Below are 17,400 nucleotides of genomic sequence, written 5' to 3' on the forward strand. Positions count from 1 at the left end.
GCAGAATTTATGTGTGTTTTACCTGCACAGGGTGTGACAGGAGGCATTGTTAGGGGAGCAGGGAAGCAGATGATTGGTGCTCTGTGTAACCTTGTGGGATTCTACTTCATTGGCTTCCCCATTGGAGTGTCTTTGATGTTCGCTGCCAAAATGGGCATTGTAGGTGAGGACAGATCCGATGTATATGATAGCAGTCTAATCAGACTTGCACTAGAGCTAACTCCTTCCTTCTATTTCTGTTCTAGGGCTGTGGGAAGGGTTTTTCATTTGTGTCTTGATACAGTCCGTGTTCTTTCTCATTTTCCTGTATAAACTAAACTGGAAGAAAGCCACTGAAGAGGTGAGTGCTGACACCTGGGATATCCCTTGTCCATGGATGAGTTTCATTGATTCAAGCATCATTACAATTACAATACAATTTTTGCAGATAAAACCTTGCAATGAAGTTGCTCTCTGCAAAGTGTGTAGTATGTGTGTAGAATGTAATTTTTTATTTTCTTGTTTCTAATTGCTAAAAAGAGATGTTTAGTTGGCTTCCATTGCAGACAGCTGTCGTTAATGTCTCTGAATAGGCATTGGTGAGAGCAGGAGTCCAGGTCACAGAAGGGAACAAGGGAACCATAAGAGAACAAAATAAGGGTAAATAAAGGTTCCTTTTTTATTTCCTATTCCTTCTATTCAACTTAGAAGAGACAGTCTGGCTTACTTGAGAGTCTGACAGGAAGTGTAAACACAATCGGAAGTTCTGATTGTGTTTACTCTTCCTGTGACTCATAAACCTAGTCTGACTCATAGTGAGTCAAACTAGGTTTGACCATGTGAATGAGACTAGTTTGAGCAGGTAAAACAGCCGGCGTTTTGAACAGGAAGTTGTGACACAATGGGTCAAGTGGGCAGGGCTACATAAGGTGAATACGTAAGGGATAATGTATATTGAGGCGGTGATTACGGGGGAAATAATGACCGACAGGTGGATTGAGCCCGACGCGCAGCGGAGGGCTTAATCGTTCACCTGAAGGTCATTATTTCCCAGTAATCACCGCCTCAATATACATTATCCCGCTTAGAACACGGCCTACAACTAAATCATTCAATAATCTGACAAAAATAATTATTCAAATATATTTTTTAATAGCGTTTTCAACGACAAAGCGGTTTCATTTGTAATTGGCACACAAGACACCACAGCTGCAACTGGTTGGCCTAATTAGTAGTGGCTTGCTGACAAAAGGCTCTTATCAACTGATTAATCCAGGTGTGGCAGAGCAGCGGTCGGTTGTCGAGAAATAATGACCGGTGAATATTGTTGATTGACCAATCAGAATCGAGTATTCAAGAGAGCCGTGTTCTAACTCCTTATAAACACCTTCATTCTGGGAACTATAGTGTGTGTCTAAGTGGGGTCTGTGAAGGTCTTGAGCGGGTTCCAGGGGATCCCCAGCAAAAAGGGGAACACTTTATTTTCACTATAATTCCATCCATAAAGTAACACAATGATAGAATGGTCAGCTATGACTATTTTGGTCATGGGTTTCATGCACCTTCTGAATAAAACATTTAAGAGCAAACATCGTGTCATATGGGGGACCCTTCATGGAACAACATTTGATCAAATGGGGGTCCGTGGTCTAATTTGTGTCAGTTTAATTTCAAAGTTTAGTTTCCACAATTGGCATGAACAAGTTTGAGATTCCATGTGGAACTTAAATCAGGGGTGTCCATCACGGCCCGGGGGCCAGAACCGGCCTGCCAGAGGGTCCAATCTGGCCCATGGGATGACTTTGTAAAGTGTGAAAATTGTATTGATTCAATTTGATGAAGAAAGGTTTCAGGGCCAAGTTAGCCTATTCATGTGGTAAACTATTTTCAGTACCCTTGAATAGAGAATTGCAGTTGCCATCACAATGCATAGTTGATAGGCCTATGGTAGCTGAGATAACCCTATGTGAAAACGTCTTCTTAAAATGTGCCTGTAATTCTTGGCAACACTTTACAATACTGGTGCACACATGTGCATGTAATGATGGTTAACTCATGATGAATTAAGCCATTAATTGATGCTTACCGCATCATCAACTAATGAAAGGTATGTTTGATGAACGCACTGAGTCATATATGGATTAGTATTAATTAAGTAGGCTATGCCTATATCATCATGGATTAATTCCTCATCAACACATATTATAGTATTATTATTAATTCATACCGTAATTCATGTGTTAATTACCACTATCGACATCCAGCTCCCTGCAACCGGAACTTTAGCATTACCAGACCGCAGTGCCGACAGTCCGCTATGCCGATAGCTCACAAGCAGAAACAGCTGAGCGAGGCGGTGTGCAGCGTGTCGGGGACCGGCTAACCTCTCCCAGCCCCCACGCATCTGCTTACTAGCCGCCATTACCTCGTTCATCATGGGCATTCCTTCCTCTTCGAGGCTTGGTCCACTGCAGGGACACAGAACATGTGGCCGGTGTTTTGTGCCTATCTTACCGGGTGTCTAAATGCACGACCCAGCAGGCCAGCCACCCCCTACCACTACCCAGGCTAAGAGCCTCTCTCCCGGCCCCAGACACCCAGGACAGCCCCCCTACCACTAACCTGCCCAGGTGCCTCTCTCCCGGCCACCAGACACCTAGGACAGCCGCCCTACCACCACCCAACCCCTACCCGCCCTGCCCCTCACCTTGCCTGGGTCCCACACCTCCGGCCGAGACCCCCTCCAGAACCTCTTAGGTGGCTATTTATGTGAAACCCACCATAAAAATGGTTAGTTTTGTGCAAGACTTCCAGCACTACTGGATATTTTCAAGGTTAGTCCAGTGTCCATTACTTGTATGAACATATATGATCACATGTATGAGAATACTCATATATGTTAATTGCTTATATGAGCATACATGCTTACATATGTAAGTAAATTCTTATATGTGAATTGCTGATATGCACATATATGTAGACATATGTAAGTTTAACCATATATGTTCAATGCTTACACAAACATATATGATTACATATATGCGAACATCCGCATATGTTAATTGATTATATGAGCATATATGTTGACATACGTAATAATGATAATATGTTTAATGCTTATATGCACACATATTTTGATATGCAAGAGATAACATATATGTGTGTTGCTTGTATTTGCATATATGCAGAAATATGTAGAAATATTCTTACATGTTAATTGCTTATATGTACATATATATAAACATATGCAAGAATAACCCTGTATGTCCATTACTTGCATGCACATATATGATCACATGTATGACAATACTCATATATGTTAATTGCTTATATGAGCATACATGCTTACATAATAAGTAAATTCTTATATGGTAATTGCTGATATGCACATATATGTAGACATATGTAAGTTTAACCCTATATGTTCAATGCTTACACAAACATATATGATTACATGTATGCGAACATCCGCATATGTGAATTGATTATATGAGCATATATGTTGACATACGTAATAATAATCATATATGTTTAATGCTCATATGCACACATATTTTGATATGCAAGAGAATAACATATATGTGTGTTGCTTGCATTTGCATATATGCGGAAATATGTAGAAATATTCTTATATGTTAATTGCTTATATGTACATATATCTAAACATATGCAAGAATAACCCTGTATGTCCATTACTTGCATTAACATATATGATCACATGTATGAGAATACTCATATATGTTAATTGCTTATATGAGCATACATGCTTACATATGTAAGTAAATTCTTATATGTTAATTGCTGATATGCACATATGTGTAGACATATGTAAGTTTAACCCTATGGTCCCTATTCTCCCACAGGCCTTCGGCGCTAAAACGGGCCTTAAACGCAAAAAAACGTGCCTTGCGCCTGTTTCGGGAAAATAGCAATAGGCTTTAGGCTGCCAAATGCGCTTTAGGCCGAATGGGCGTGGCGGAGTCCCTGAATGCGCCGAAGTGGGCGTGGCGGCGCTAAATACCGGCGTACTACTATCTTCCAGCCATCTTCCGACCTGGCCGACTTTTAGCGCTTTGCGCTTTTGAAAAGCTGGCCTAAAGCAGGATTCTGTGCACCGGGGACAGGAAAGTGAATGGAGAATACAATATATAGAAAAAAATACTTTAGAATACAATAGAATATAAGATTGCAACCCTTCTCAGGCTTTTTGGGTGAAGCTGTAATGCAGTTTCATAAATTTAGTTTAGGCTATCATAATAATCCCCATTTATGTGTAATATAGCTCTACGTTTTATTACCCCCCCCCCCCCGAAATTAGCTAGGCTACTAATATTACTAATATTCCTAATTAATATGTATTATTATTTCATTCAGATAATTGACATTATAGGCATGTATATCGTTTAATGTGAGAGAAAGGGAGAGAGAAAGAAAGAGAGAGAGAAACTGGATCAACTGTTGTGTAGCGCTTCTTCAAACCCCACTCTTCATTACAGCTATTCATTACAGAATTGTCTGTTGTATTTATTTTTTCTGTGTGCAAAGCATAGAAAGTTATAATTATTTCCAAATGTTTCCCCCGTCTGTGGCAGCGGAGCTGTCCGAGGTGCTGAACAAGCGCAGCGCATAGACGGCCACCTGGGGCGGCTCACTCAGGCGGTCCAGGACTGGGCGCGGGGCGTCGGCGGGGTAATTCTCCTCCCCAAACAGTGCGCGATGGTACATTTGAACCTGAATGGATAGATGAATAAACAACTTAAGTAAAGAGTTGTTTTGTAGCTATTCAAAATGAATGGTGGACAGATATATCACCTGATTCGCCAGCACCATCTTCTCCTCAGCTGTGAATTTAGTGGATCGGTTTTGGTCTGCCATATTGATCACACTGCGCCAGCTGCTGCCAATCTGGCTTTTAAAGCCCCTCTGATTGATTACTGAAGATTTTATTGAGAATGAACATATTTGTCAGAGCCTGTGGGCAGGGGGTGGGGGGGACGCATATATAGGCCAAATAAAATACTATTACTCAATAATAAAATCCTGTAAATTAAATAGAATTAAGTTATCAGATCCAGTAAAAGTGATAGGTGTCATTCAGAGGATGTTGCATCGTGCAGTGGGGGAGGAGAGATAAAACGATATCATTCTGGCCATCTAATCTCATGACATCCAGCCATAGGCAATATTTTTTTCTATCAGATGCATTTAGAAATTATTTTCACTTTGGTCTTGCTATAGTGTAGCGTATTTACATGCTTGCAGTATTTTAACTGCAGTTATTGGTTTGAGAAGCATAATAATATGGAATAATAGCCTATATATGGAGATAGACAGACCGGATGAAGGGAGGGGGGGGCGGCGGAGCCCTTGGCTTTGTCTGGTTTTACCGGATTTGTCCAGGAATTGGAGCTTAAAAGGCAAGCGTGTGTCTCTTCCCTGCAATTCTCCAATGAGCGGACAATGCATAATTTTACGCTTAAAAGGCGTGGTTATAATGGTTGAGGCTGAGTTTAGCGCCGATACCAAGATATCAAGTGCGCCTTTCCACGCCCACTGCTTTGCGCTGCGGCTGGCGTTCGGCCTAGAAACTGCGCGGCTGCAACGATAGAGCCCATATGTTCAATGCTTACACAAACATATATGATTACATGTATGCGAACATCCGCATATGTTAATTGATTATATGAGCATATATGTTGACATACGTAATAATAATCATATATGTTTAATGCTCATATGCACACATATATTGATATGCAAGAGAATAACATATATGTGTGTTGCTTGTATTTGCATATATGCGGAAATATGTAGAAATATTCTTATATGTTAATTGATTATATGTACATATATCTAAACATATGCTAGAATAATCCTATATGTCCATTACTTACATGAGCATATATGATCACATGTATGGGAGTACTCATATATGTTAATTGCCTATATGATCATATATGTCAATTTATATTTGGATCACATATATGATCCTCACATATATATGCATATATCTCAGGTGGGTTTGTATGCAAAGTGCATACATGTACATGTATGGTGACATATATGTGGACCTTGTGTCGGATGTATGTCCATATATGTGTATATATGCCTCTTCCGTAAGGGTAGTCTGTCTGTGGCCAGGGCAGATCAGGAAGTGAAATGAAACGGTTTGCAGCAGCCACTTCGGCCATAACCACAAAATAACTTCCAAAAAACCTGTTAGAATATAACGAGAGATGTTCCCGAGAGTATGCGTGGCGTTCACATTGTTTATGTTATGTTGCTAGGCAGCACGAACGGGGTAGGCAGGCAGCTACGTTTCACTTCCGGGTTTCACTTCCGCGTTTCACTTCCGGGTGTAGCCGGTCCGGCGGTAGGAGAGAGAGAGCGAGAGCCCCCTGTTGACGCGAGTTTAGACAGACACAGACTTAATAATCACCTAAGGGAGCAATCTCCGATTGACACGGCTTTGGTCTCAGCTACTATTATAGGTAAGATGTGATGCATCAATATTGTAATTATACTGTTTAATAACAATCGAAAAAGTTGCTCGTAGCTGCTTTAATAGTAAAGTCACGACATACTTTTTTTTTTTATTATGATTTATTTATGGGATTTTTCAAGTTTACACCAACACAACACGTACATCACAACACAACACACAGCTTCACAGTTACAACAAAACCACAATACAATACAAAGAGAAAAATAAATAAATAAATATCAAATAAAATAAACAAGAGGGGGGGGGGGGTACACAAAATTAAGGATAAAAAGAGGTCAGTAGAAGTAGCTTATTCAGAGGTCAGATACTGTAGCTCAGGGTCAAGACAAGATCAAGAGGGACCATTGGTTCATCAGTCCGGGGCTGGCGGGATAATCTGGATGCCCTTTATATATTCTGAAAAAGGCTGCCAGATTTTATAGTACTTGTGCAGGGAGCCTCGTAGGGTGTGCTTAATTTTCTCCAACTGCATAAAATGCAGCACGTCCCCCACCCACCGAGAATGAGTGGGAGCGTAGGGACCCTTCCAATTCATTAGAATTGATCGCCTCGCTAGAAGAGTTAGAAAAGCCACAAAGTCTAAGAAGTATTTGGGCAGAATCCCAGCTGGCAGGACTCCAAACAATGCAGCAATTGGAGAAGGCTCAATGGGCACCGAAGTGACCTTAGACAAAGTATCAAAAACAGCTTCCCAATAGGAAGAGAGAGAGGGACACAGCCAAAACATATGACAAAGATCTGCAGGAGCTTGCCGACATTTATCACACGTGGGATCAATGTCAGGAAAAATCCTCGCCAGCTTACACTTAGACCAGTGCACCCTGTTGACCACCATGCAACACCCCATGTCTGGCACATAAGGAAGAGTGGTGAACTCTGTAAAGAATCTCATCCCAGGTCTCATTATCTAATTCTTCTCCCAATTCCTGTGACCAGATTGTACATAATGCGAAGGATTCAGGGGACTGTAGCATGGATATCTCATTATATAAACGTGTAATGACACCTTTTTGAATCGGATGTTGTTGTAAAAGCAAATCAATGGGAGAAATAGAAGGAATGACAGGAAACCCTGAGAAATGTTTGCGGACAAAATCACGAACTTGCAGGTACCTGAAGAAGTGGGCTTTTGGAAGCTCATATATATTTACCAAATCATTAAATGAAGCAAATATGCCATCGACATATAGGTCACTAATTGTGGAGATTCCCTGACTGTGCCACAAATTGTAGGCCTTGTCCAGTACAGAGGGAGGTAAAATCGGGTTGGCACGGACAGGGGATGACAGGGGAGGGGAGGTGAGCCCATGATGACGTGCAAATTGGTGCCAGATTTTGACACTGTTCTTCACCATAATATTCTTAATAAATTTGGCTAATGGTGGCAGGGAGGGTGAGCACAAAAGAGCCGACAATGAGGCTGGAGCGCAGGAAGCAGATTCCATACATAGCCACGCAGGAGTGGGATCCATATCATCCATATTCTGCCAATGTAGGATGGAGCGCAAATTGGCTGCCCAAAAGTACTGTTGGAAGTTAGGTAGAGCCATTCCCCCTGAGAGTTTGGGTCTCTGCAGTACCTGTTTTCGAATTCTTGGGTTCCTACCCCCCCCAAATAAAATGCAAAATCCTGCCATCCAACTTACGGAAAAAAGACTTTACAATAAAAATGGGAATACATTGAAAAAGGTACAAGAACCTGGGAAGCACATTCATCTTGACACAATTTATCCGCCCAGCCAAAGACAGGGGGAGAAGTGACCATCGTTGGAAGTCTTGAGTGAGACGGGCTAGTAAAGGGGCAAAATTATTTTTAAATAAATCCTTAAAACTATTAGTTACACATATTCCAAGATAGGTGAATTTTTTATGAGAAATTTTAAACGGCAATCTACTGAAATTCAGGGTCCTAGCTGAAGAGTTAACCGGCATGAGTTCGCTTTTGTTTAGATTTAACTTGTACCCAGAGATTTGACCAAAACTTCCAAGGATGGTAAGCACATGAGGGATGGATTTATCAGGGTCGGAGACATACAACAGCAGATCATCAGCATAAAGGGACACCTTTTGCTCCACTCCACCTCTCATGATAAGTCACGACATACTTATGTATTAATTAATAGTTTTGTGCCACATATGTGACCTGCTCTGACCAAATCAGTCGCTTGTCGCGCTGGCTGTTTGTCTAGAAAACGCGATTTTATCAGAAAATATTTATTTCTGTTGTTTTGGGGTTTCATCAGATTATAGTAAAATAAAGCCTTGGCTTTCATTCTCTGTAAAGATTATTGTGAAATTCGACCGCTAAATATACTTTTGAAGCTCTTGAAGGTAGTGACAAAACTGAAAGTAAACTGCGCTGCTCTGAGCCTGCTGCTCTCTGCTGCGCGTGCAGCCTCACGTTGCCAGTTAAACGGGTGTGTCAGTACTTGCAAATGGTAGGCTATATTATAGACTACTCTAGGATTTAAAACGCTGTTTCTAAAGTTTGTCAGGGTTGTATTGTGGAGTTCTGTTATTGGTTTGTTATTTTAGACTAGTTTAGGCTGTTTATGTAACGTTTTAACCTCTTAAAAATCTGCCTCTTCGGGGGTTATGATAACGAACATGGCAACCCGTCTGCAGTCTCTCTCTCGCTCTCTCTCTCTCCCCTTGCTCTCTCTCTCTCCCCGCTGCAACGGGAGAGATAGAGAGGGGGAGAGCAGCTGCGTAATTTCTGCATCCAGTGAAAGTCTGTCTGTCTGCCTGTCTGTCTGTCTGTCAGATTGATAGACTAATACTAGTCAGTAATCTGCGTGATAATGTTGCTTTACTTTTAAATTCAATTCACAGATGGCATTAGACTGAGCTAATTTCAGATTATTTGCCTCATAGCCTACTTTCAGCTGTCTGTCTCTCTGTCTCTACTCCAGAGCAGAAACGGGTCCGCTATAGATTCTTTGTTGCTGTTATTTGTAATAATTATTACAACAATTACAATTATTACTATTAATGTACAATTATTATCCTGCATGAATGTAGCCCTAATTACAAAAAATAATGTTGTGGGTGGGGCGTCAGAGGATCTTCTGTCAGTTGGGTGTTACAGAACAGTTTGTATTGATAATAATAATAATAATAATAATAATAATAATAATAATAATAATAATAATAATAATTGATAGGACTTATATACCGCTTTTCTATGTAGCCTACTCAAATATGCTTATACATGAATATTTCCCTGGGGTTAAAGGCTGCATTACAGTAAAGTGATGCCATTTTCTGAATTTACCAGGCTGTTCTAGCTGGTCTATTAGTTGCCTTTACATAGGCTACTTTGTCATGATATCCACTGAGGTGTACTGAGATGTTATGTGTACCTGTTCAACCAACAAAAGTATCTATCTATCTGTATATTCGAATAGAAGACCAGGGGCCAAATGTAGTGTTAATTTGGGCATAGAGCTTTTTTGGGCTTACACAGATTTCTACACATACAGTACATGCACAGTTTTATACATTTGGCCCCAGAAGTGGTTTATAGGGAAAGTCTCATCAAATCTGGCAAATTCATTTTCTAATCTAATATTAGAAAGTCCAGTTTCCAGGATTTTCCAAGTGGTTTCCAGGACCTTACCATGACCTACCCCAGATCATAACACACCACCATGCAAATGTGCAGCCCACTCCGACCGGAGGTGGTTTCCAGACTTTACAAGTAGTTTCCAGGACTTTCCAGGTGGTTTCCAGGACTTTCAAGGTGGTTTCCATGACCTTCCCATGACCTTACCTGCATCATAACACACTGCCATACAAATTTACAGCCAAATTTAACTTGGGGAAGTGGTTTCCAGGACTTTCCAGGACTTTCCAAGTAGTTTCCAGGACTCTCCAGGACTTTCAAGGTGGTTTCCATGACCTGCTCATGACCTTCCACGGATCATGACACACTGCCATACAAATTTACAGCCAAATCCAACCTGGGGAGGTGGTTTCCAAGACTTTCCAGTGCTTTCCAGGTAGTTTCCAGGACTTTCCAGGTGGTTTAAAGGACTTTCCAGGTGGTTTCCATGACATTGCCATTACCTCCCCAGGATCATAACACAGTGCCATACAAAATTTCAGCCCAATCCCACCTGGTGTGTGGGCATGCACATGCAGACAACTTCAAGAAAATATGTTTATGTCTCAGAATTAACGTCAAACTTTGAGGCCGTTTTTCTCAAAAACACAGTTTGGAAACAGTCGCAACATAAAGGGGTGTATCTCCCTCAATTGTTGGACTACAAAGATAATTTTGATATCCCCAGAAAGCTGAGAGTCTCCTCTTTCCAACGGTGTATACAACTCAAAATGTCTTTTGGGGTCAATGTGACTGATTTTGTCAGAGCAGGTCACATATAGTAAAGTCACGACATACTTGTGTATTAATTAATAGTTTTGTGCCACATATAGTAAAGTCACGACATACTTATGTATTAATTAATAGTTTTGTGCCACATATAGTAAAGTCACGACATAATGATATCCTCACAAATCATTAGCTAATGGAGATGCTGATCATGAAATCACTTTTAGACAGTATAGCAACACAAATGCATGCATTCCAGTCATGAGAACAATTCAAAATATATAGGTAATCAGTGAAGACCATCATTGGAGTTATAAAAGCACATTTATTTATCAAGTTTGTGAACATGTCCCCAAATTCTGCCCTGGAGCAAGGACTCACTCTCCGGTGCCCCTTTTGTCTGTACCAGCTGGGGGGAAACAGTCTGGCCTCTCCCCTCTCCTCCCCACGGCTCGCGTTGCTCGATCTCTCCAGCGGGTCCACCTCCAACTTCCAGCTCTCGTCCTTTTTCACTTGTGTTGCTCTTCACTTCCCAAACCAACATGACTGTAGCGACAGGTCTCCACCATGGTCTCTCCACGCACACACAACAAACGCCACAAGCTAGCTAAGTTGCTAAAGCTAAATTGCTACGGCTAGCTACCTGAAACTCTAACAAACCCGCTCATCCTCTTGCGATTGGTATCCATTCGACACTGCCACCACCACTGTGACCGACTCTTTAGGCTTTGCAGTTTGTACTCTTCGTAGAATAAGAACACGGAGGCTGCTGTTGATGTTGGGGCAAAACAAGACCACCACGTTCTGCAAGCCAGCTAGTTGCTAGACCACGAGAATAAGTGTCAAGAAAGACATGGCACACAAACAATTACTTCCGTTGCCTGCCAAAAATAAAAGCATGCAGAGCTCAGTACTGCGTAGCTAGTTACAACATGCATTTCGACTTTTATTCTGAAAGTCTTGGCCGGAAACCATATGTTTTCTCGTGGCTACCTTGACAGTGGCCTGTGACTCAAATTGACAGTAGCCTAAAAGAGGCTTGCCCATGGGTTTACCCAGTCTGGCATCCGCTGCATGTATCTTTGGGACTTTGTGCCCCTGGTAATCCAAAATAGACCAGAGAGGGTAATGGCACACTCACTCAGTGCGCTTTTAGCCTCTCTGGTCTATTTCGGATTACCAGGGGCACAAAGTCCCAAAGATACATGCAGCGGATGCCAGACTGGGTAAACCCATGGGCAAGCCTCTTTTAGGCTACTGTCAATTTGAGTTTACCCGGTGAGCAGCAAGCATCAATCACTCGATCAGCCTGAGCCATGAGAGGAACCTCCATAAAATAGCGTAGCCTACACTACTACACTAGTAACAAGTAGCCTAATCAGTACTGATAGACTACAGTACAGCACAGCTGCTGAAATCGCCGTAGCCGGCCGGGGCGCGCACTGAACCCAGTTAGCGAGGCGCCCATACACACACGCTTCCCAGTCATACATAGCGCCAGTGTCCCCGCCAGGCCACCACCACTAACAAACTACCGTAAACAGCAGAGGCGAATCCCAGGGGCGGTTTTAGCATCAGAGCTTTGGGTGGGCTCAGCCCACCCAAAGGTCATGGACCACTGAACCCCTAGGGGGGTCCGGGGGCATGCCCCCCCGGAAGAAAATGTTGTACAGTTTCAAGTAAAAATGGATCAAACTGGCGCACTTAGAGATCAAAATGAAGAGACTAGATCTATGAAGAACTACACATGTATTGGCATTCCTTCTGAGTCACCAAAAAAGTTACAAGATACGCCACCAGTGAGCTGCAGGCACAACAACTAAAGTCCAACGCGAATGACAAGATGCAATCCAGTTTTAAAGATGTTTACTGAAGAAAAAAGGTTTACACAGTCACACGGTAGAAAAACTGTATGCTCTCCTGCTTGCAGCTCCCTCACTAAACTCCTCCCACATGACCACTTAAGTATTAAAGGGAGCGTCCACCAATCAATAGGTTCAACAGTTTACATGGATGCATTTTCTGTAACCAAAGTTTCATATAATTTAATCTATAATTATCAATGTGGCTCTTACATATCCGGCCCCTAATGGTTAAGCAGGAAGATTAAGCATTATCAAATTAACTTAAATAACAAGAGCCCAAAACTGAAGCAACATATACCATATAAACTAACTTAAATATCAAGGGTTAGCTGTATCAATATACTGCAATTAACTATTTTAACTCTTATTCATCATTTATCAGTCCTTTTTTTTTCTTTTTCTTTTCACAGATGGTCCTCTTGTGTTCAAATTGCTTCTTGCAGCAAGCACAGTTTATTTACAGGTCTCTCCAGGGTGCTGGTTTTAGTTTGCAGCTTCACTCGGCGTACTGTTCCACTGGAGTCGGGTATGGTTTGGATTATTCTTCCCATTATCCATGTGTTTCGTGGGGATGAACTGTCGACTACCAGCACCACATCTCCTGGCTTGAAATTTCTTTTCAGTCCCACCCACTTCTGGCGCTCCTGGAGGAGAGGCAAATATTCACGAGTCCATCTGATCCAAAACAAATCAGCAAGATATTGCACCTGCCTCCAACGTCTCCTTGCATACTGATCATCCTTGTCGAAGGTTCCCGGTGGCATGTTGGGCTGTACTTTCATCAGCAGCAAATGATTGGGTGTTAAGGGCTCCAGATCTTGTGGATCATCTGATGGGCTTGTGATCGGTCGGTCATTAATTATGCTTTCTACCTCACACATAAGCGTTTGAAGACTGTCGTCTGTGAGGGTCTGTTCTTTCACTAGGGTGCCAAGGATCCTCCGTACAGTACGTATTTGCCGCTCCCAAACCCCTCCTTGATGCGAGGCGGCAGGGCTATTGAAAATCCACTTTATGTTCTTCCTCTGCATAGCCTTTTCGATTTGTGACTGGTTCAGGTTTTCAATTGCCTCCCTTAACTCCCTTTCTGCACCGACAAAATTTGTGCCATTATCGGAGCGCATGATTGCGACCTGGCCTCTTCTGCTTATAAAACGGCGCAAGGCGTTGATGCAGGAGCTGGTGTCAAGACTGTCGGCCACCTCTATATGTACTGCCCTGATGGTGAGGCAAGTAAACATTACACCATATCTTTTGACAGTTCCCCGGCCCCGTTTAACATCGAAAGGGCCGAAGTAATCGACACCTACATTGGTGAAAGGCGGTTTATCCGGTAAGAGACGGTCTTCCGGCAGATTTGCCATTTTTTGTTCTCCGACTCGGCCCCTCAGTCTCCTGCAGACAGTGCATTTTGATAGGAGTTTTCTGATGGCTGAGTTTGCTTGAGGAATCCAAAATCTTTGTCTTAGTTGCGACAACATGTAGTTGCGCCCGCAGTGCCCAATTCTTTCATGAACATCTTGCAAGATGAGAGTGGCCACTCTTGAGTGTTTTGAGAGAATCGCTGGATGTTTTGCATCCTCTGGCATGGCGGATCTGCCGAGCTGTCCTCCAACTCTCAAGATGCCATCTTGCAAAGTGGGGTCAAGTCTGTACAACTGACTATTTCTCTTGACAGTCAGATTACTGCGGAGAGCCTTCAACTCCTCCGGAAACCATTGGCTTTGACTGTATCGGATTATTTCTGTTTCTGCTGTCGTCAGCTCTTTCAAGGTGAGTGTTTTCTTTTGCATAGTGGATTTGTATTTTTCCATATGCTGTTGTACATGTTCCTTCTGTCTCCCGAGATTATTTTCTGTCTGACTGATGGAGTGTTGTAACTCCTTCCTTTTTTCTTTCATCTGGAACAATGTTTCTTTGACTCTCAAAATCCATGCAACCGCTCTTCTTAGCCGATCCCAGCTTGAGTAGTACTGAAGCAACTTGTTCACAGTGTCAGACCTTTCTTCAGCTGTGATGGTATTCACTGTGATGCCCTTGACTTCTGGGTCATTTTGCAGGTTTTGAGTCATATCTGGTCTCTGTGGCCATTCACTTTCTGGCTGTAACAGAAACTGAGGTCCGTTTAGCCATGTTTCACCTTGTATGAAGCTCTTAACCTTCATGCCTCTGGTGGCCTGATCTGCAGGATTCTGCGATGTGTTGACATATCTCCACTGTACTGGTTCGGTAGCCTCTCGTATGAGTGCAATCCTGTTTGCCACGAAGGTTTTGAAGCGAGCTGTCTCACTATTGATGTATCTGAGAACCGTTGTACTGTCAGTCCAGAATATAGATTGCTGAAGTGGGACCTCTATCTCTTCTCGCAGCATCTTGTCCACTTTCATTGCAACAACTGCTGCAGTTAACTCCAGTCTTGGAATAGTGACCTGTTTGAGTGGGGCCACTCTTGTCTTCCCCATCATGAAAGAACAATGGGTTTTGCCTTGCTCATTCACCAACACAAGGTACGACGCTGTACCATATGCGTTCTCACTCGAATCAGCAAAGTGATGCAACTGCGCTTTCACTGTGTTTCCAAATCCAACAGGCTTAATGCATCTGCTTATGCTGAAGTTTGAGAGGTGGGTGAGATCTTCCAGCCACTTAATCCATTGATCAGCTTGCCAGCCACTGATTTCCTCATCCCATCCATGCTTTTCCTTACACAGGTCCCTCAAAAGAAGCTTGGCAGGAAGTATCACTGGCGCCAGGAAGCCAAGAGGGTCGTAGACGGAATTTACAACAGAAAGGATACCTCTTCTGGACATTGGTTTGTCCTGCAGCTTGAGACTGTATGCAAATGTATCATTTTCTGTGCACCACTGTACACCAAGGGCTCGTTCAGTGGGTAAGGCATCATGAGTGAGATCAAGATCTTTCAGCTCGCTGGCTCGGTGTTCTGCCGGAATGGATGACAAGACTTTCCTGCTGTTGCTCACCCATTTTGTGAGGTTAAATCCTCCCTCCGCACACAAGTCTTGAAGATTCTTCACCAAAACAACTGCTTCTTCTTCTGTAGACACAGATTTTAAACAGTCATCTACGTAGAAATTGCGCAGAATTGTTTGAACTGCGGCTGGTGCTGCAGTGTTCTTCCTATCTTCTGCCGTTCTTCGTAAGGCATAAGAAGCGACACTAGGAGACGAAGTCGCTCCAAAAAGGTGCACTGCCATCCGGTACTCTTTTATTGGTGCACTTAGATTGCCGTCCGGCCACCACAAAAATCTCAATAGGTCGGCATCTGCATCAGGAACTCTCACCTGGTAGAACATTGATTCAATGTCTGCCATCATCGCTATTGAATCTTCACAAAACCTCAGTAAGGCACCAATGAGTGTATTAGTGAGGTCAGGTCCCTGCAGTAGCTGACCATTTAGTGACACGTCCTGAAAAGAAGCCGTGCAGTCAAAGACCACTCTAATCTTCTTTTTCTTCGGGTGGTACACCCCATGGTGTGGGACATACCAGACTTTGTTGTCATCGCGGCAAAGCTGTTCTTGAGGAACTTCAACAGTGTAGCCCTTATCCAGTATGGTCTCCATGAAGGTTTTGTAATCCTTCAGAAACACTTCGTTCTTGTTCAGTTTTCTTTTCAGGCTAACAGCTCGCTGTTCTGCCACACAGCGGTTGTTTGGCATCTTAGCTGCTTCGGATCTCAGTGGAAGACCTACACAGTAATGCCCATCCACAAACTGTGTTGTCTTTTGCACCGAGAGCAGAAACTGTTTGTCCTCCTGCGACATCTCCTCCTTGTCATCATAATGACGTTCCGGAAAGTCTGTGTTGTACTGCTGGACCAGTAGCTGTTCTATTTCCACCATTGAAATCCTGTTGACACTGTAGAGAGCTGTTTCATTTGTGCTATTTATGCTCTCGTTCTGTGCAGGTCCACACACCATCCAGCCCAGGACAGTCTTCATGGCATAGGGCCCATCCTCTTGACTATTTATTACATGCCACGGCTCCATTGCCTTTGGAGTGTTGGCTCCTATGAGTAGGCCCACATCAGTGTCAATGTGTGGTAAATTTACTTCGCTCAGATATGGCCACCTTTGCAGATGTTGTTGACTGGGGATGTTTTCTTTCTGAACTGGGATATTACTGTGCGTGAAAACCTTTGGTAACTGAATGTATTCTGTCTCCTCCAGGCCACATACTTCCAGGTCTAAGAGCTTGTAACTGCTAAACAGCTTCTGTCCTCCAGGTTCCGTTTGGCCCATTGTACTCAACAAGATCTGAGTCGGCTTTCCTTTCACGTTCAGTCGCTTTCGGAGCTCATCCGTACAGAACGTGGCTGTACTTCCAGGGTCTATAAAGGCATACGTCTCTACAGACCTTCCATCCTTACGGGATCTCACTTTCACTGGCACAATCGATAGTAGACACTCTGTCTCTCCGGCCCCAGTGTATCCAACTATTTCCTTTACAAAGGAATTCTGAGCACCTGAGCCCTCTTTTTTTAGAGCGATGTCCTCACCCGTTATCACAGGTGTGTTCTTATTGGCTTCTTTCTCCATGTGAAGAATGTCTGGGTGTCTCTGTGAGCACTGCTTGCACACCATTCTCTTCTTGCAGGTCTTGCTAAGATGGCCTTGCGATAAACACCCAAAGCATAGTCCCTTTCTCTTAAGGAATTCAACACGCTCCATGTGTGCTAGCTCTTTAATCTTGATGCA

The 17,400-nt window shown here is 42.9% G+C and overlaps 1 protein-coding gene across 1 annotated transcript in view; it reads left to right on the plus strand.

Moving 5' to 3' along the window:
- LOC310795672 (multidrug and toxin extrusion protein 1-like) overlaps window positions 1–17,400 on the plus strand; it is a gene marked incomplete at its 3' end in the record, with an annotated part of 38,144 nt that overhangs the window by 14,904 nt on the left and 5,840 nt on the right. The window contains exons 13-15 of the mRNA XM_083657746.1: window positions 31–163; window positions 246–340; window positions 573–639. Of these exons, the coding sequence (XP_083513872.1) occupies window positions 31–163; window positions 246–340; window positions 573–639 (295 nt within the window). The remainder of the gene's footprint in view (window positions 1–30; window positions 164–245; window positions 341–572; window positions 640–17,400) is intronic.

Source organism: Poromitra crassiceps (assembly GCF_964638095.1).
Source record: "Poromitra crassiceps genome assembly, chromosome: 1".
NCBI lineage: Eukaryota > Metazoa > Chordata > Actinopteri > Beryciformes > Melamphaidae > Poromitra > Poromitra crassiceps.